We start from the raw sequence: 20,581 nt of genomic DNA, 5'->3' as shown, positions 1-20,581 counted from the left end.
AATAAATAATTCCTATTTAAAGCTAAATACTTACCTGTAAAATACATCCTAATATAGCTACAATATAAATTATAATTATATTATAGCTATTTTAGGATTAATATTTATTTTACAGGCAACTTTGTAATTATTTTAACCAGGTACAATAGCTATTAAATAGTTAAGAACTATTTAATAGTTACCTAGTTAAAATAATTACAAATTTACCTGTAAAATAAATCCTAACCTAAGATATAATTAAACCTAACACTACCCTATCAATAAAATAATTAAATAAACTACCTACAATTACCTACAATTAACCTAACACTACACTATCAATAAATTAATTAAACACAATTGCTACAAATAAATAAAATTAAATAAACTATCTAAAGTACAAAAAATAAAAAAGAACTAAGTTACAGAAAATAATAAAATATTTACAAACATAAGAAAAATATTACAACAATTTTAAACTAATTACACCTACTCTAAGCCCCCTAATAAAATAACAAAGCCCCCCCAAAATAAAAAATTCCCTACCCTATTCTAAAATACAAATATTACAAGCTCTTTTACCTTACCAGCCCTGAACAGGGCCCTTTGCGGGGCATGCCCCAAGAATTTCAGCTCTTTTGCCTGTAAAAAAAAACATACTATACCCCCCCCCAACATTACAACCCACCACCCACATACCCCTAATCTAACCCAAACCCCCCTTAAATAAACCTAACACTACCCCCCTGATGATCTTCCTACCTTGTCTTCACCATGCCAGGTTCACCGATCCGTCCTGGCTCCAAGATCTTCATCCAACCCAAGCGGGGGCTAGACATCCACTGAAGAAGTCCAGAAGAGGGTCCAAAGTCTTCCTCCTATCCGGCAAGAAGAGGACATCCGGACCGGCAAACATCTTCTCCAAGCGGCATCTTCTATCTTCTTCCATCCGATGACGACCGGCTCCATCTTGAAGACCTCCAGCGCGGATCCATCCTCTTCTTCCGACGACTAGACGACGAATGACGGTTCCTTTAAGGGACGTCATCCAAGATGGCGTCCCTCGAATTCCGATTGGCTGATAGGATTCTATCAGCCAATCGGAATTAAGGTAGGAATTTTCTGATTGGCTGATGGAATCAGCCAATCAGAATATAGTTCAATCCGATTGGCTGATCCAATCAGCCAATCAGATTGAGCTCGCATTCTATTGGCTGTTCCGATCAGCCAATAGAATGCGAGCTCAATCTGATTGGCTGATTGGATCAGCCAATCGGATTGAACTATATTCTGATTGGCTGATTCCATCAGCCAATCAGAAAATTCCTACCTTAATTCCGATTGGCTGATAGAATCCTATCAGCCAATCGGAATTCGAGGGACGCCATCTTGGATGACGTCCCTTAAAGGAACCGTCATTCGTCGTCTAGTCGTCGGAAGAAGAGGATGGATCCGCGCTGGAGGTCTTCAAGATGGAGCCGGTCGTCATCGGATGGAAGAAGATAGAAGATGCCGCTTGGAGAAGATGTTTGCCGGTCCGGATGTCCTCTTCTTGCCGGATAGGAGGAAGACTTTGGACCCTCTTCTGGACTTCTTCAGTGGATGTCTAGCCCCCGCTTGGGTTGGATGAAGATCTTGGAGCCAGGACGGATCGGTGAACCTGGCATGGTGAAGACAAGGTAGGAAGATCATCAGGGGGGTAGTGTTAGGTTTATTTAAGGGGGGTTTGGGTTAGATTAGGGGTATGTGGGTGGTGGGTTGTAATGTTGGGGGGGGGGGTATAGTATGTTTTTTTTTACAGGCAAAAGAGCTGAAATTCTTGGGGCATGCCCCGCAAAGGGCCCTGTTCAGGGCTGGTAAGGTAAAAGAGCTTGTAATATTTGTATTTTAGAATAGGGTAGGGAATTTTTTATTTTGGGGGGCTTTGTTATTTTATTAGGGGGCTTAGAGTAGGTGTAATTAGTTTAAAATTGTTGTAATATTTTTCTTATGTTTGTAAATATTTTATTATTTTCTGTAACTTAGTTCTTTTTTATTTTTTGTACTTTAGATAGTTTATTTAATGTTATTTATTTGTAGCAATTGTGTTTAATTAATTTATTGATAGTGTAGTGTTAGGTTAATTGTAGGTAATTGTAGGTAGTTTATTTAATTATTTTATTGATAGGGTAGTGTTAGGTTTAATTATATCTTAGGTTAGGATTTATTTTACAGGTAAATTTGTAATTATTTTAACTAGGTAACTATTAAATAGTTCTTAACTATTTAATAGCTATTGTACCTGGTTAAAATAATTACAAAGTTGCCTGTAAAATAAATATTAATCCTAAAATAGCTATAATATAATTATAATTTATATTGTAGCTATATTAGGATTTATTTTACAGGTAAGTATTTAGCTTTAAATAGGAATTATTTATTTAATAAGAGTTAATTTATTTCGTTAGATAAAAATTATATTTAACTTAGGGGGGTGTTAGTGTTAGGGTTAGACTTAGCTTTAGGGGTTAATACATTTATTAGAATAGCGGTGAGCTCCGGTCGGCAGATTAGGGGTTAATAATTGAAGGTAGGTGTCGGCGATGTTAGGGAGGGCAGATTAGGGGTTAATACTATTTATGATAGGGTTAGTGAGGCGGATTAGGGGTTAATAACTTTATTATAGTAGCGCTCAGGTCCGCTCGGCAGATTAGGGGTTAATAAGTGTAGGTAGGTGTCGGCGACGTTGTGGGGGGCAGATTAGGGGTTAATAAATATAACATAGGGGTCGGCGATGTTAGGGCAGCAGATTAGGGGTACATAGGGATAACGTAGGTGGCGGCGGTTTACGGAGCGGCAGATTAGGGGTTAAAAGTGTAATGCAGGGGTCAGCGATAGCGGGGGCGGCAGATTAGGGGTTAATAAGTGTAAGGTTAGGGGTGTTTAGACTCGGGGTACATGTTAGGGTGTTAGGTGCAGACTTAGGAGGTGTTTCCCCATAGGAAACAATGGGGCTGCGTTAGGAGCTGAACGCTGCTTTTTTGCAGGTGTTAGGTTTTTTTTCAGCTCAAACAGCCCCATTGTTTCCTATGGGAGAATCGTGCACGAGCACGTTTTTGATGCCGGCCGCGTCCGTAAGCAACTCTGGTATCGAGAGTTGCATTTGCGGTAAAAATGCTCTACGCTCCTTTTTTGGAGCCTAACGCAGCATTTGTTTGAACTCTCGATACCAGAGTTAAATTTATGGTGCGGCCAGAAAAAAACCCGCGGAGCGTTAACAGCCCTTTTACCGCCGAACTCTAAATCTAGGCCTTAGTCTTATGTTGGTATAATAAATATTTTTACAAACAACCCTTCTTTAACTGGAATATAGTGCACAGAATATTAATAGAAGGGAACCTCTTGTTTGTTAGCTCAGAAAGGGTATATACGAGGATTTGTAGTTTTATTAGTTTCTTCTATCGTTAAGTCTGTAGCACTCAAATAATCTTAGCTGAGCCTTAATTACGGCTCGTGACAATTGTCTCTTATTTATGTGCTTTAAACATCAGTTTAATGTATTCACTGTAGCAATAGCGTAATGATTCTTCCAACCCACAATGGTATGTTTAGTTGCTATAATGGTACATATATTATCTACAATCCCCTCTCTCTGGTATCTTGTAATTGTAATATTGAGGATAATCGCCTCTTAATAACTGCCAGCTATTTTCTTGCTAGCTCTGAGCAGACGGATAGACATCGCCGCAACTCAACCCGATCGAGTACGATCGGGTTGATTGATACCTCCCCTGCTGGCCGTGAATCTGCAGGGGGCGGCGTTGCACAAGCAGCTCACAAGAGCTGCTGGTGTAATGCTGAATACGGAGAGCGTATTTGATAAATATCTTTGATAAATATCCCCCTTTGTCAGTTCTAAATAAAACATTGATATTGACTCCTAATAAATTATACTATTTTAACAGTAATTAATAACATTTTGGCTCTTTGACACATAAAAACATAAACTTTGGTGGCAGATAAGAAACACAAGGTCTGTTGAGTGTTAACATATGTCTTTCTGAAGTGTAAGCTTTCTTAGCTTTATGCCAATCACAGGCATTCTTGTATTCCCTTATAATCTTTACCTTTACCAACTCTATTAGAATTCTGTTCCTTGAATCAATAACCCTTTCTGTAAAGAAGTGCTTCAACTTCAGATGACCCTCTCTCTATTCTGGTGTTGCTCTTCTTCTAAAGGATAACAAATCTTTAATCCTCAGTTTTATTAAAGGGATAGTAAACTCCAAATGAAATTTTCAGGATTCAGATAGGGCATGTAATTTTAAACCACGTTCTAATTTACTTGTATCATCAAATTTGCTTTTGTTCTCTTGGTATTCTTAGTTGAAAGCTAAACCTAGGAGGCGCATATGCTGATTTCTAAGCCCTTGAAGGCCGCCTCTTATATGAATGCATTTTACAGTTTTTCACAGTTAGAGGGTGCTAGTTCATGTGTGCCTTATAGATTAGATTGTGCTCACGCACGTGGAGTTATTTATGAGTCAGCACTAATTGCGTGAAATCCAAGTCTGTCAAAAGATCTGAGATAAGGAGGCAGTCTGCAGAAGCTTAGATACAAGGTAATTGCAGAGGTACAAAGTATAGTAATATAACAGTGTTGGTTATGCAAAACTCGGGAATGGTAAATAAACGGATTTTCTATCTTTTAAATTAATAACATTTTTGGTGTTTTCTATCCCTTTAAATCCCCAAAGTTTTCCTTCATGATTGAGAGAGAGAGCATACATTTGAGCAACTTCCCAATTTACTTATATTATCTCATTTGCTTCATTCTATTGTTATCCTTTGTTGAAGGAGCAACAATGCTCTACTGGGAGATGAACACATTGGGTTAGCCAATGACAAGAGTCATATGTGTGCAGCCACCAATGATCAGCTAGCTCCCTGTAGTGTATTGCTGCTCCTGAGTTTACCCAGGTTTCAACAAAAGATACTGAGAGAATTAAGCAAATTATATAATATAAGTAAATAGGAAAGCTGTTTAAAACTGCACGTGTGATGTGAATCACAAAAGCCCATGGGGCCAATTTATCAAACTGCAATCGGACATGATACGATGTAGTTCTTGTGAACTGCTTGTGCAATGCCTCCCCCTGCAGATTCACGGACAATCGGCCGCTAGCAGGAGGTGTCAATCAACCCGATCGTATTCGATAGGGTTGATTTCTGTCCGCGGCCTCAGAGCAGGCGGACCAGTTATGGAGCAGCGGTCTTTAGACCGCTGCTTCATAACTGCTGTTTCCGGCGAGTCTGAAGGCTTGCGCGGAAACAGGGGCATCAAGCTCCATACAGAGCTTGATAAATCGGCCCCCATGTATCCATTTTGCAGCACTCCTCTGAGGTAAGCTTCAGAGACATAGGCCTCTAGTTATCAATCTCCGTACGTACCTGCCTTCGCCGGCCCCAATACGCTCGCCTAAGCTCGCCTCACATCGCCGCCGAGGACTTGAATACGATCGCCAAAGTTATCAATAAATCTGTCAAAAGCCGTGCACCAAGTACGGGGCGATGAGCAGCGGACTGTGATAGTTATCACTCATCCGATCTCGCTGCTCTTCGGCTTTTCTACAGCTTTATTGATAAGCTGTCACTAAGCACCCGCACTATACTATACTGTTCTACCCCCTATACCGCCGCCCCCGCAACTAAATAAAGTTATTAACCCCTAAACCGCCTCTCCTAGACCCCGCCGCAACTATAAAAAAATATATTAACCCCTAAACCGCCGCTCCCGGACCCCGCCGCAATATAATAAATGTATTAACCCCTAAACCACCTCTCCCAGACCCCTCCGCCACCTACATAATACCTATTAACCCCTATCCTGCCCCCCCTATACTGCCGCCACCTATAATAAATTTATTAAACCCTATCCTGCCGATCCCGTACCCCGCCGCAACTAAATAAATTGTTTAACCCCTAAACCGCCTCTCCCGGACCCCGCCGCCACCTATATTAAACTTATTAACCCCTAATCTGCCCCCCCTACACCGTCGCCACCTATAATAAATTTATTAACCCCTATCCTGCCGATCCCGTACCCCGCCGCAACTAAATAAATTGTTTAACCCCTAAACCGCCGCTCCCGGACCCCGCCGCCACCTATATTAAACTTATTAACCCCTAACCTGTCCCCCCCTACTCCGTCGCCCCTATAATAAATTTATTAACCCCTATCCTGCCCCCCCTATACCAAACTAATTAACCCCTAAACCTAAGTCTAACACTAACCCTAACACCCCCCTAACTTAAATATTATTTTAATAAATCTAAATAAAAATTACTCTTATTAAAGGGACACTGAACCCAATTTTTTCTTTTGTGTTTGAGATAGAGCATGAAATTTTAAGCAACTTTCTAATTTACTCCTATTATCAAATGTTTTTTATTCTCTTGGTATCTTTATTTGAAATGCAAGAATGTAAGTTTAGATGCCGGCCAATTTTTGGTGAACAACCTAGGTTGTCCTTGCTGATTGGTGGATAAATTCATCCACCAATCAAAAACTGCTGTCCAGAGTTCTGAATCAAGAAAAAAGCATAGATGCCTTCTTTTTTATATAAAGATAGCAAGAGAACGAAGAAACATTGATAATAGGAGTAAATTAGAAAGTTGCTTAAAATTGCATGCTCTATCTGAATCACGAAAGAACATTTTTGGGTTCAGTGTCCCTTTAACTAAATTAATCCTATTTAAAACTAAATACTTACCTATAAAATAAACCCTAATATAGCTACAATATAACTAATAATTATATTGTAGCTATTTTAGGATTTATTTATATTTTACAGGCAAATTTAAATTTATTTTAACTAGGTACAATAGCTATTAAATAGTTATTAACTATTTAATAGCTACCTAGATAAAATAAAGACACATTTACCTGTAAAATAAAAACTAACCTAAGTTACAGTTACACCTAACACTACACTATCATTAAATAAATTATTCCTATTTAAAACTAAATACTTACCTGTAAAATAAACCCTAAGATAGCTACAATGTAATTAATAATTACATTGTAGCTATTTTTTGATTTATATTTATTTTACAGGTAACTTTGTATTTATTTTAACTAGGTACAATAGTTATTAAATAGTTATTAACTATTTAATAACTACCTAGCTAAAAGAAATACAAAATTACCTGTAAAATAAATCCTAACCTAAGTTACAATTAAACCTAACACTACACTATCATTAAATTAATTAAATAAATTACTAGCCAATACCTACAATTAAATAAAATTAAATAAACTAAACTAAATTACAAAAACAAGCAAACACTAAATTACAGAAAATAAAAAAATATTACAAGAATGTTAAACTAATTACACCTAATCTAAGCTCCCCTAATAAAATAAAAAAAAACAAAATAATAAAAGTCCATACCCTATTCTACATTACAAAGTAATCAGCTCTTTTACCAGCCCTTAAAATGGCTTTTTGCGGGGCATGCCCCAAAGTAATCAGCTCTTTTGCCTGTAAAAAAAAATACAACCCCCCCCAACATTAAAACCCACCACCCACATACCCCTACTCTAACCCACCCAAACCCCCCTTAAATAAACCTAACACTACCCCCCTGAAGATCTCCCTACCTTGAGTCATGTTCACCCAGCCGGGCCAAAGTCATCATCCAAGGGGCGCTGAAGAAGTCTTCCATCCGATAGAAGTCATCATCCAAGAGCCATCTTCAAACGAGCCGACACGGAGCCATCCTCTTCAACCGACGACTACCCGACGAATGAATATTCCTTTAAGTGACGTCATCCAAGATGGCGTCCCTCGAATTCCGATTGGCTGATAGGATTCTATCAGCCAATCGGAATTAAGGTAGGAAAAATCTGATTGGCTGATTCAATCGGCCAATCAGATTCAAGTTCAATCCGATTGGCTGATCCAATCAGCCAATCAGATTGAGCTTGCATTCTATTGGCTGTTCCGATCAGCCAATAGAATGCAAGCTCAATCAGATTTTTCCTACCTTAATTCCGATTGGCTGATAGAATCCTATCAGCCAATCGGAATTCGAGGGACGCCATCTTGGATAACGTCACTTAAAGGAATATTCATTCATCGGGTAGTCGTCGGTTGAAGAGGATGGCTCCGCGTCGGCTCATTTGAAGATGGCTCCGCTCTGCTCGGATGGATGAAGATTGAAGACACCGCCTGGAAGAAGACTTCTATCGGATGGAAGACCTCTTCAGCGCCCCTTGGATGATGACTTCTATCAGATGGAAGACTTCTTCAGCGCCCCTTGGATGATGACTTCTATCGGATGGAAGACATCTTCAGCGCCCCTTGGATGATGACTTCGGCCCGGCTGGGTGAACACGACTCAAGGTAGGGAGATCTTCAGGGGGGTAGTGTTAGGTTTATTTAAGGGGGGTTTGGGTGGGTTAGAGTAGGGGTATGTGGGTAGTGGGTTTTAATGTTGGGGGGGGTTGCCCCGCAAAAAACCCTTTTAAGGGCTGGTAAAAGAGCTGATTACTTTGTAATGTAGAATAGGGTAGGGACTTTTATTATTTTGGTTTTTTTTTATTTTCTTAGGGGGCTTAGATTAGGTGTAATTAGTTTAACATTCTTGTAATATTTTTTTATTTTCTGTAATTTAGTGTTTGTTTTTGTAATTTAGTTTAGTTTATTTAATTGTATTTAATTGTAGGTATTGGCTAGTAATTTATTTAATTAATTTAATGATAGTGTAGTGTTAGGTTTAATTGTAACTTAGGTTAGGATTTATTTTACAGGTAATTTTGTATTTCTTTTAGCTAGGTAGTTATTAAATAGTTAATAACTATTTAATAACTATTATACCTAGTTAAAATAAATACAAAGTTACCTGTAAAATAAATATAAATCAAAAAATAGCTACAATGTAATTATTAATTACATTGTAGCTATCTTAGGGTTTATTTTACAGGTAAGTATTTAGTTTTAAATAGGAATAATTTATTTAATGATAGTGTAGTGTTAGGTGTAATTGTAACTTAGGTTAGTTTTTATTTTACAGGTAAATTTGTCTTTATTTTATCTAGGTAGCTATTAAATAGTTAATAACTATTTAATAGCTATTGTACCTAGTTAAAATAAATTTAAATTTGCCTGTAAAATATAAATAAATCCTAAAATAGCTACAATATAATTATTAGTTATATTGTAGCTATATTAGGGTTTATTTTATAGGTAAGTATTTAGTTTTAAATAGGATTAATTTAGTTAATAAGAGTAATTTTTATTTAGATTTATTAAAATAATATTTAAGTTAGGGGGGGTGTTAGGGTTAGTGTTAGACTTAGATTTAGGGGTTAATTAGTTTAATATAGATCACGGCGGTATAGGGGGGGCAGGATAGGGGTTAATACATTTATTATAGGTCGCGACGGTGTAGGGGGGGCAGATTAGGGGTTAATAAGTTTAATATAGTTGGCGGCGGGGTCCGGGAGCGGTGGTTTAGGGGTTAACATATTTATTATAGTTGCGGCGGGGTCTGGGAGCGCGGTTTAGGGGGTAATAACTTTTTTTAGTTGTGGCGGTGTAGGGGGGGCAGATTAGGGGTGTTTAGACTCGGGGTACATGTTACGGTGTTAGGTGCAGACGTTTCCCATAGGAATCAATGGGATGTCGGGCAGCAGCGAACATGAGCTTTCGCTATGGTCAGACTCCCATTGATTCCTATAAGACCCGCCACCTCCAGGGCGGCGGATTGAAAACCAGGTATGCTGGGCCGGAAAAGTGCCGAGCGTACCTGCTAGTCATTTGATAACTAGCAAAAGTAGTCAGATTGTGTCGAACTTGCATTCGGAACATCTGGAGTGACGTAAGAATCGATCTGTGTCAGACTGAGTCCGGCGGATCGTAGCTTACGTCACAAAATTCTACTTTTGCCGGTGTGTAGGGCTTGATAACTTAGGTGAATCAGCCTTGCCACAAATACGCTGCGGAATTCCAGCGTATTTGTGGTTGACGGCTTGATAACTAGAGGCCAAAATGTCAACATCTTAACTTCCTAAATATGTTTTAAGGGGTTCATGTAAAAAAAAAAAAAAAAAATTGTTCAAACATTTCCTATACGGAGTGTGGATATTTTTGTGACCTTTTTCTTAAAGAGACATGAAACTCCAAAAAAATCTTTCATGATTCAGATAGAGAATACAATTTTAAACAACTTTCCAATTTATTTTTATTATCTAATTTGCTTCAGTCTCTTGGTTATCTTTCTTGAAGAAGCAGCAATGCACTACTGGGACCTAGCTGAATGCATTGGGTCGGCCAATAGCATGAGGCAGCCACCAATCAGCAGCTCCTGCGTATATCTAGGTATCCTTTTCAACAATGGATACCACAAAAATATAACAAATTAGATAATAGAAGTAAATTGAAAAGTTGTTTTAATATCACATGCTCTATCTGAATCATGAAAAAAAATGTTTGGGTTTCATGTTCCTTTAAATAAATTTGACTTTATTACTGATGCTAAACAAATTTAACTTTTGTTACAGTCCATTTACAATCTTAAGAAAGTGTGTCGTCAAGGTCAGGATGATCGATCTCCCTTACTATCCCCAGAGGAAGTAGTAGACAGAATATTTCAACTGGTGGATGAGAATGGAGATGGTAAGTAGTCAAATTATTAAATATTTATTTTAACCTGTAAGTGTTATCATGCACGACCTACCAATTAGAAACATAACTATATTTCCATCTGATCTGTGTATTTCATTTTATTTTGGTAAATTTGGTGCACAATTAAAGTGAAGGTAAAGTTTTATAGTTTGCAACATATGAATGCATTTGTTATGCTTACCCTAACGCAATCGCTAACTTTTTTTTTCAAATTTTATTTTTAATGTTGAAGATATCTATATTGATATCTCCCTCCCAGAGATTAAATGCCTGTTTTCTTGTATGTTGACGTATAGAGCGGTCCCACCCGCTTTCGACGTCAGCTCAGAGCGAGTTCACAAGGTTTTGTGAACTAGTGCATGCACCAATTGCCGATTTTAATGTATTATGCGCAAGCGTGATTCTGGTTCTTATGGGGATTCCTAAAGTAGGCGGGTGACGTGTACTGACAGCCGCCTAACGGCCAGAATTTCAGTTGGCTGATACAGAAACTTGATCAGCAGGAAAACAAAAACAAAAAAAACGGGTTGCATTAGTGTACGCTCGAAAATTTATAAATATTGTATATAACTTTCTTATTACATCGATTGATGACAATTAATGAATGAAAGTCCTAATTTATTTAGTTGATTTATGATATCCTGGATTGTGATAATGGTAACTTAACCTTCACTTTAATCACGTTTAGAACTTTAATCTATCTGTTTACTAAAATGTTTGTATTTCACACCATTTATAACAATAACTGACCTCTCAGATTTTGGTGAATAAAGCTGAAGTGGAACAGCATATTTTATGCAAGATAAATGTATCTTCACAAAATGTATTAGAATAATAATTAGAAAATATTCTACGTTTTTAAAAGTATATCAGAATCTCCATATTAAAAGTTATAGCAAGAAATTATTTTATTTTTTATAAGCAAGCTTTTGGTAAAATTTTGGTTGTACAAAACAGTGGAAATAAATGCACAAGGTACAGTTAGAGAAAGCTATTGCAAATCGTAATAACAGATTAAAGTAACAGGCCAGGTGTCAGCGCCTGGCAAATCTGAAAAACTTCAAATTAAAGCTGCCCATGGGCAGACTCATGTATCCTAGGGGCCGATTTATCATTGTGCGGACAGACATGATCCACCGCAAATCATGTCCACCGCACATGGATAAATGCGACAGCATACGCTGTCTGCATTTGTCATTGCACTAGCATTTCTCGTGAAATGCTTGTGCAATACTGCCCCCTGCACATTTGCGGCCAATCGGCCGCTAGCAGGGGGTGTCAATCATTCCGATCGTGTCTGATTGGGATGATTGCTGTCCTCTATCTCAGAGGTGGCGGACGAGTTAAGGAGCAGCGGTCTTAAGACAGCTGCTTCTTTACTTCAGTTTCAGAGGAACCTGAAACTATGGGGGGGGGGGGGTATATTGCAGCATCCGCTGTATGATAAATCTACCCCCTAGAGTCTAGATTTACATGTATGCCAAGTCTCAAATTAAGCTTGTCTCTTACATTTTTCATTATTGTATAAGTAATTAAATTGGGCGAGATTACATATGTGGCGTCGCATTTAGTCGGGTATTGCTATCACATATATGGCGCCGCATGTAAATGCGGCACGTATATTTCACTTGTCGCCCGCAAATGTTACTCCCATAAGCTAAATCGGTATCACATATTCAGCGCAAGGATTTACGCTGTGAAAATGGAGCAATTTTACTCAATTTTCACCTCGCCACACATAGGAACCGTAACTCCCGTAACTGCCTGAAAATATTAACAAACACCTAACACATGCGCAATATCTACCTGTCAACCGCCAACCCCCACCGCAATAACTAATAACCCCTAATCCGCCAACCCCCACATCGCAATCTACCTAATAAAACTATTAACCCCTAACCCTCCATTCACCCACATCGTAATCTAACTAATAAATGTATTAACCCCTAATGTTCAAATCAGCCAATAGGATTTCAGTAGCTCTCACCCTATTGACTGATTTGAATTTGAAGATTCAAATCAGCCAATAGGAATCCAAGTGAAGCCATATTTAAACACGTACTTTGCATTCAATCCTCAGAGTGTGGCGGTGATCGTACGAAGAGGATACTCCACGCTCCATGGCTCCGCGGTCCAAGGTCTTCAGTTCCGTGGTCATCTCCGCTCTGCGCCGGCTTTGTCCGGGATGAAGATGGATGAAGATGGAAGATGTTGCCGGCTGCAAGAAGACTTCACCGCCGCCTGGAAGAGGACCTTCTCCGCCGGACTTCAGGAATGGTGAGTACCTATTTGGGTCTTAGAGTTAGGATTTCAATGGCAGTAAAAGAGCTGAATGCCATTTTAAGGGCAATGCCCAAACAAATGCCCCTTTAGGGGCAATGGGTAGTTTAGCATTATTTAGTGCTAGTTTTTTTTATTTTGGGGGGTTTGGTGTGTGGGGGGTTTTACTGTTAGAGGGGGGACTTAGTATTTTTTAAGGTAAAAGAGCTTTTTAACTTAGGGCAATACCCTATAAAAGGCCCTTTTACGGTCTATTGGTAGTTTAGTTTAGGGGGTGTTTTTAATTTGGGGGGGCTTTTTTATTTTCATAGGGTTTAGGTTTAATATTTTTATTTTTGTTAATTTGGTTTATTTTATGTAATGTTAGACTTTTTTATTTTTTGTAATTTTAGATTAATTTAAACTTAGGCCTAGATTTAGAGTTGGGCGGTAGCCATCAAAACCAGCGTTAGAGGCTCCTAATGCTGGTTTTTACCGCCCTGGAGTCAGTCAGGAAAGGGTCTAACGCTCACTTTCAAGCCGCGACTTTTCCATACCGCAGATCCCCCTACGTCATTTGCGTATCCTATCTTTTCAATGGGATCTTCCTAACGCCGGTATTTAGAGTCTTGGCTGAAGTGAGCGTTAGAAATCTAACGACAAAACTCCGGCCGCAAAAAAAAAGTCAGTGGGCTAACGCCGGTTTATAAAGCTCTTAACTACTGTACTCTAAAGTACACTAACACCCATAAACTACCTATGTACCCCTAAACCGAGGTCCCCCCACATCGCCGCCACTCTATTAAATTTTTTAACCCCTAATCTGCCGTCCGCACGCCGCCGCAAGATGATCGGAACAGCCAATAGAATGCAAGCTCAATCTGATTGGCTGATCCAATCAGCCAATCGGATTGAACTTGAATCTGATTGGCTGATTCCATCAGCCAATCAGAATTTTCCTACCTTAATTCCGATTGGCTGATAGAACCCTATCAGCCAATCAGAATTCGAGGGACGCCATCTTGGATGACGTCCCTTAAAGGAACCTTCATTCTTCATTTGGACGTCGGAAGAAGAGGATGAATCCGCGTTGGAGGTCTTCAAGATGGAGCCGTTCGTCATCGGATGAAGATAGAAGATGCCGCTTGGGTCAAGATGGTTGCCGGTCCAGATCTCCTCTTCTTCCCGGATAGGATGAAGACTTTGGAGCCTCTTCTGGACCTCTTCAGCCGCCACTTGATAGAAGACTTCAGCCGGATTATGGATCGCCAGCCCCCGCTTGGGCTTGGATGAAGACTTCGGAGGATGGATCGGTGAACCTGGTATGGTGAAGATAAGGTAGGAAGATCTTCAGGGGCTTAGTGTTAGGTTTATTTAAGGGGGGTTTGGGTTAGATTAGGGGTATGTGGGTGGTGGGTTGTAATGTTGGGGGGGGGTATTGTATGTTTTTTTTACAGGCAAAAGAGCTGAATTATTTGGGGCATGCCCCGCAAATGGCCCTTTTCAGGGCTGGTAAGGTAAAAGAGCTTTGAACTTTTTTAATTTAGAATAGGGTAGGGCATTTTTTTATTTTGGGGGTCTTTGTTATTTTATTAGGGGGCTTAGAGTAGGTGTAATTAGTTTAAAATTGTTGTAATATTTTTATTTTTTGTACTTTAGTTAGTTTATTTAATTGTAGGTAATTGTAGGTATTTTATTTAATTAATTTATTGATAGTGTAGTGTTAGGTTTAATTGTAACTTAGGTTAGGATTTATTTTACAGGTAATTTTGTAATTATTTTAACTATTTTAGCTATTAAATAGTTCTTAACTATTTAATAGCTATTGTACCTGGTTAAAATAAATACAAAGTTGCCTGTAAAATAAATATTAATCCTAAAATAGCTACAATATAATTATTCGTTATATTGTAGCTATATTAGGGTTTATTTTACAGGTAAGTATTTATCTTTAAATAGGAATAATTTATTTAATAAGAGTTAATTTATTTCGTTAGATTTAAATTATATTTAACTTAGGGGGGTGTTAGTGTTAGGGTTAGACTTAGCTTTAGGGGTTAATCCATTTATTATAGTAGCGGCGAGATCCGGTCGGCAGATTAGGGGTTAATAATTGAAGTTAGGTGTCGGCGATGTTAGGGAGGGCAGATTAGGGGTTAATACTATTTCTTATAGGGTTAGCGGTGAGATGCGGTCGGCAGATTAGGGGTTAATTATTGTAGGTAGCTGGTGGCGACGTTGTGGGGGGCAAATTAGGGGTTAATAAATATAATATAGGGGTCGGCGGTGTTAGGGGCAGCAGATTAGGGGTACATAGGGATAATGTAGGTGGCGGCGGTGTACGGAGCGGCAGATTAGGGGTTAAAAATAATATGCAGGGGTCAGCGATAGCGGGGTCGGCAGATTAGGGGTTAATAAGTGTAAGGTTAGGGGGGTTTAGACTCGGGGTACATGTTAGGGTGTTAGGTGCAGACGTAGGAAGTGTTTCCCCATAGGAAACAATGGGGCCGCGTTAGGAGCTGAACGCTGCTTTTTTGCAGGTGTTAGTTTTTTTTTCAGCTCAAACAGCCCCATTGTTTCCTATGGGGGAATCGTGCACGAGCACGTTTTTGAAGCTGGCCGCGTCCGTAAGCACCGCTGGTATTGAGAGTTGCAGTTGCGGTAAATATGCTCTACGCTCCTTTTTTGGAGCCTAACGCAGCCCTTCTGTGAAAAGGTGCGGCCAGAAAAAAGCATGCGTAGCTAACGCACCCCTTTGGCCGCAAAACTCTAAATCTAGGCGTTAGTTTTTTTATTTTTAAAGTAATGTTAGGTTTTTTTATTTTAAATGTAACTTAGATTTTTTTTAATTTAGGTAATTGGGATTAATTTAGGGGGTGAAAGGTAAGGGGGCTTAGTAATTTAATTAGGTTGTGGGAGTTTGGCGGTTTAGAGGTTAATAGATTTATTAGGTTAATTGCGATGTGGGTTAGTGGCGGATTAGGGGTTAATAGTTTAATTAGGTTAATTGCAGGGCCGGATTGGGCCACTGGGATACTGGGAAAAATCCCGGTGGTCTGGGTCGTCAGGCCAGGGGTGGGCTGGATCGTCAGTAGGGATGGGCGAATGTGTACATTTCTGAATTCGAATGTTAGAACGAATGTTATTACCGAAATTCGAATTATAAATCCGAATGTTGATAAGAACGAATATTCTTAAAAATTCTATAATCGAATGCTATTTACAGTTTTCAAATGTCACTTTCAAATTCGAATGTTTATAATTATATTGAATGTCCACATTCAAAATTTCGAATTTAACATTCTATTTAACAAATACTAGTCAGAAGTTCAATAGTTCATGTGGTAGGGCAGGAATCTAGTAAATTGATACATAATTGATACAAATATATCATTTTGAATGTTTCTATATAGAATATTGCATAATTCGAATATTAGATTTGAAGAAAGTATTAGAAATACTATTACAAATATAAATTCGAATTTTTCAAAACTAATATTTTCGAATGTAATCGTAAAATTCGAAACCGAACATTCGAAAATCGAATGTTAGAATGTTATGTAAACATTCGAAATTTGATTTGAACGAACAAATGTGTTAAAATTCGTTTAATTTTTCGAATGTTGCGAAACATTCGCTCATCCCTAGTCGTCAGGCCAGGGGTGGGCCGGGCCGCCAGCTGTATAGTGTGGAGAGCAGCAGTCAGAGCAGGTAAGGGAGAGGAGCGGCCGCCCTGCTTTTTAAACAGACACTCAGAACCACACACACACGCACACCTTACCTGGCCCCCCTGCCCCTGAACCAATCATTATGATCATCAAATAATGTGTGCAGTATATATACACATGCGGTAGTGCACTGAGACAAACTACCATAGTGTGTGTGTGTGCACTGCAGTGACTGTACGTACATAATTGCCATGCAGCCAGCAGCTACAGCGTGCAGAGGGCTGTTACAACAATCTGTTCTGCTGCAGGAAGCTGGTGGGTGGAGCGGGATTGTGAGGGGTTCCTGGAGGCCGCTGTCAGTAACGGTTCATCACTGTCCCACTGTAAATCTGTCTGTCAGCAGCTAATAGTTTGGAATGCAGTTCAGCTGCTGTTTACAGTCATCATGGCTAGCTAAAAACATTGAAGGAAAGGAGCAGTAAATCTAAGCTGACAGCAGTACTATCAGTTCTGCGTGTCATCTCCCTCCCTTTCCATTTTTCACTACACGGAGCACACTTCACTTGCCTGTCAAAAGGTAAAAATAAATTTATGTGGCAGTGGGGAGAGGATTTACAGAGTTCACCTCTGAGGCTTTTATTTCAATAGAAGGTATTGGTGTTAAGGAGGGAGCAAGTATACCAGTGCCTTTACTACATGATTCTATTAAAAAGGACTTTCTACTATTACTTTCCTTAAGTTTGTTTTACTATGAATTTCTGTGCCTATTTCATTTAATTTAGGATTCAAAAGGATATCTGTAAGCCAATATATTGTTGCCTTGCTCTATGTGAGCAAGTGACCTAGTGTTTCATACCATTGTTTTAGAAGGGTAGTCACAGTTTTATACACTCTGATATACTATAAATTAATAAACTGATGTTCTAATTTTTGATATTTAATTTCTATAGCTCTTCATTAAATGGTCAGAATGATATTATAAATTCAGGTAATCCTGAGGATATTACTGTTATCTTATTTTTATATACCTGCTTTTATGATGAGACCACATAGAGAAATTTTGATCTTGCTCCCTGTGGTCTACAAAGTTTTCTCATATTATTTTTTATTTTATATACATGTTCCTTGTTCAGAGGAGAATTGCCTGGTATTTCGGGGCTGGACTGACCTTACTTGGCGGGATCAGACTGATATACTTCAGGAAAGTTTTCTTCTGTGAAAAGCACACTGGTCTAAAAGAGGCTGCTTCCGGGTGGTAAATCGCCATAGAACAAGCCACTGAGCTGTTGTTCGTTCCTGGTAGAGCGCTTCTCTCTTTGTATGCAAATTATTATGACCCTGGGGAAGTCTCCCTATGGGTGATGGGGGAAACCAGACGTGGACTCCTTGCCCAGTGTGCTTAGAGAAATGTGGCTGCACCTCACTGACGAGGCCCATAGGAGGCCGAAACGATCGTCTGGGGTTGTCATGTTCCTTGTTCAGAGGAGAATTGCCTGGTATTTCGGGGCTGGACTGACCTTACTTGGCGGGATCAGACTGATATACTTCAGGAAAGTTTTCTTCTGTGAAAAGCACACTGGTCTAAAAGAGGCTGCTTCCGGGTGGTAAATCGCCATAGAACAAGCCACTGAGCTGTTGTTCGTTCCTGGTAGAGCGCTTCTCTCTTTGTATGCAAATTATTATGACCCTGGGGAAGTCTCCCTATGGGTGATGGGGGAAACCAGACGTGGACTCCTTGCCCAGTGTGCTTAGAGAAATGTGGCTGCACCTCACTGACGAGGCCCATAGGAGGCCGAAACGATCGTCTGGGGTTGTCATGTTCCTTGTTCAGAGGAGAATTGCCTGGTATTTCGGGGCTGGACTGACCTTACTTGGCGGGATCAGACTGATATACTTCAGGAAAGTTTTCTTCTGTGAAAAGCACACTGGTCTAAAAGAGGCTGCTTCCGGGTGGTAAATCGCCATAGAACAAGCCACTGAGCTGTTGTTCGTTCCTGGTAGAGCGCTTCTCTCTTTGTATGCAAATTATTATGACCCTGGGGAAGTCTCCCTATGGGTAATGGGGGAAACCAGACGTGGACTCCTTGCCCAGTGTGCTTAGAGAAATGTGGCTGCACCTCACTGACGAGGCCCATAGGAGGCCGAAACGATCGTCTGGGGTTGTCATGTTCCTTGTTCAGAGGAGAATTGCCTGGTATTTCGGGGCTGGACTGACCTTACTTGGCGGGATCAGACTGATATACTTCAGGAAAGTTTTCTTCTGTGAAAAGCACACTGGTCTAAAAGAGGCTGCTTCCGGGTGGTAAATCGCCATAGAACAAGCCACTGAGCTGTTGTTCGTTCCTGGTAGAGCGCTTCTCTCTTTGTATGCAAATTATTATGACCCTGGGGAAGTCTCCCTATGGGTGATGGGGGAAACCAGACGTGGACTCCTTGCCCAGTGTGCTTAGAGAAATGTGGCTGCACCTCACTGACGAGGCCCATAGGAGGCCGAAACGATCGTCTGGGGTTGTCATGTTCCTTGTTCAGAGGAGAATTGCCTGGTATTTCGGGGCTGGACTGACCTTACTTGGCGGGATCAGACTGATATACTTCAGGAAAGTTTTCTTCTGTGAAAAGCACACTGGTCTAAAAGAGGCTGCTTCCGGGTGGTAAATCGCCATAGAACAAGCCACTGAGCTGTTGTTCGTTCCTGGTAGAGCGCTTCTCTCTTTGTATGCAAATTATTATGACCCTGGGGAAGTCTCCCTATGGGTGATGGGGGAAACCAGACGTGGACTCCTTGCCCAGTGTGCTTAGAGAAATGTGGCTGCACCTCACTGACGAGGCCCATAGGAGGCCGAAACGATCGTCTGGGGTTGTCATGTTCCTTGTTCAGAGGAGAATTGCCTGGTATTTCGGGGCTGGACTGACCTTACTTGGCGGGATCAGACTGATATACTTCAGGAAAGTTTTCTTCTGTGAAAAGCACACTGGTCTAAAAGAGGCTGCTTCCGGGTGGTAAATCGCCATAGAACAAGCCACTGAGCTGTTGTTCGTTCCTGGTAGAGCGCTTCTCTCTTTGTATGCAAATTATTATGACCCTGGGGAAGTCTCCCTATGGGTGATGGGGGAAACCAGACGTGGACTCCTTGCCCAGTGTGCTTAGAGAAATGTGGCTGCACCTCACTGACGAGGCCCATAGGAGGCCGAAACGATCGTCTGGGGTTGTCATGTTCCTTGTTCAGAGGAGAATTGCCTGGTATTTCGGGGCTGGACTGACCTTACTTGGCGGGATCAGACTGATATACTTCAGGAAAGTTTTCTTCTGTGAAAAGCACACTGGTCTAAAAGAGGCTGCTTCCGGGTGGTAAATCGCCATAGAACAAGCCACTGAGCTGTTGTTCGTTCCTGGTAGAGCGCTTCTCTCTTTGTATGCAAATTATTATGACCCTGGGGAAGTCTCCCTATGGGTGATGGGGGAAACCAGACGTGGACTCCTTGCCCAGTGTGCTTAGAGAAATGTGGCTGCACCTCACTGACGAGGCCCATAGGAGGCCGAAACGATCGTCTGGGGTTGTCATGTTCCTTGTTCAGAGGAGAATTGCCTGGTATTTCGGGGCTGGACTGACCTTACTTGGCGGGATCAGACTGATATACTTCAGGAAAGTTTTCTTCTGTGAAAAGCACACTGGTCTAAAAGAGGCTGCTTCCGGGTGGTAAATCGCCATAGAACAAGCCACTGAGCTGTTGTTCGTTCCTGGTAGAGCGCTTCTCTCTTTGTATGCAAATTATTATGACCCTGGGGAAGTCTCCCTATGGGTGATGGGGGAAACCAGACGTGGACTCCTTGCCCAGTGTGCTTAGAGAAATGTGGCTGCACCTCACTGACGAGGCCCATAGGAGGCCGAAACGATCGTCTGGGGTTGTCATGTTCCTTGTTCAGAGGAGAATTGCCTGGTATTTCGGGGCTGGACTGACCTTACTTGGCGGGATCAGACTGATATACTTCAGGAAAGTTTTCTT

The 20,581-nt window shown here is 40.4% G+C and overlaps 1 protein-coding gene across 1 annotated transcript in view; it reads left to right on the top strand.

Moving 5' to 3' along the window:
• Positions 1–20,581, top strand: part of GUCA1B (guanylate cyclase activator 1B) — an 82,202-nt gene that overhangs the window by 45,481 nt on the left and 16,140 nt on the right. The window contains exon 5 of the mRNA XM_053704678.1: positions 10,526–10,640. Within this exon, the coding sequence (XP_053560653.1) occupies positions 10,526–10,640 (115 nt within the window). The remainder of the gene's footprint in view (positions 1–10,525; positions 10,641–20,581) is intronic.

This window comes from Bombina bombina, chromosome 3, assembly GCF_027579735.1.
Source record: "Bombina bombina isolate aBomBom1 chromosome 3, aBomBom1.pri, whole genome shotgun sequence".
Taxonomy (NCBI): Eukaryota; Metazoa; Chordata; class Amphibia; order Anura; family Bombinatoridae; genus Bombina; species Bombina bombina.
This window is presented reverse-complemented; position numbering and strand designations above follow the sequence as displayed.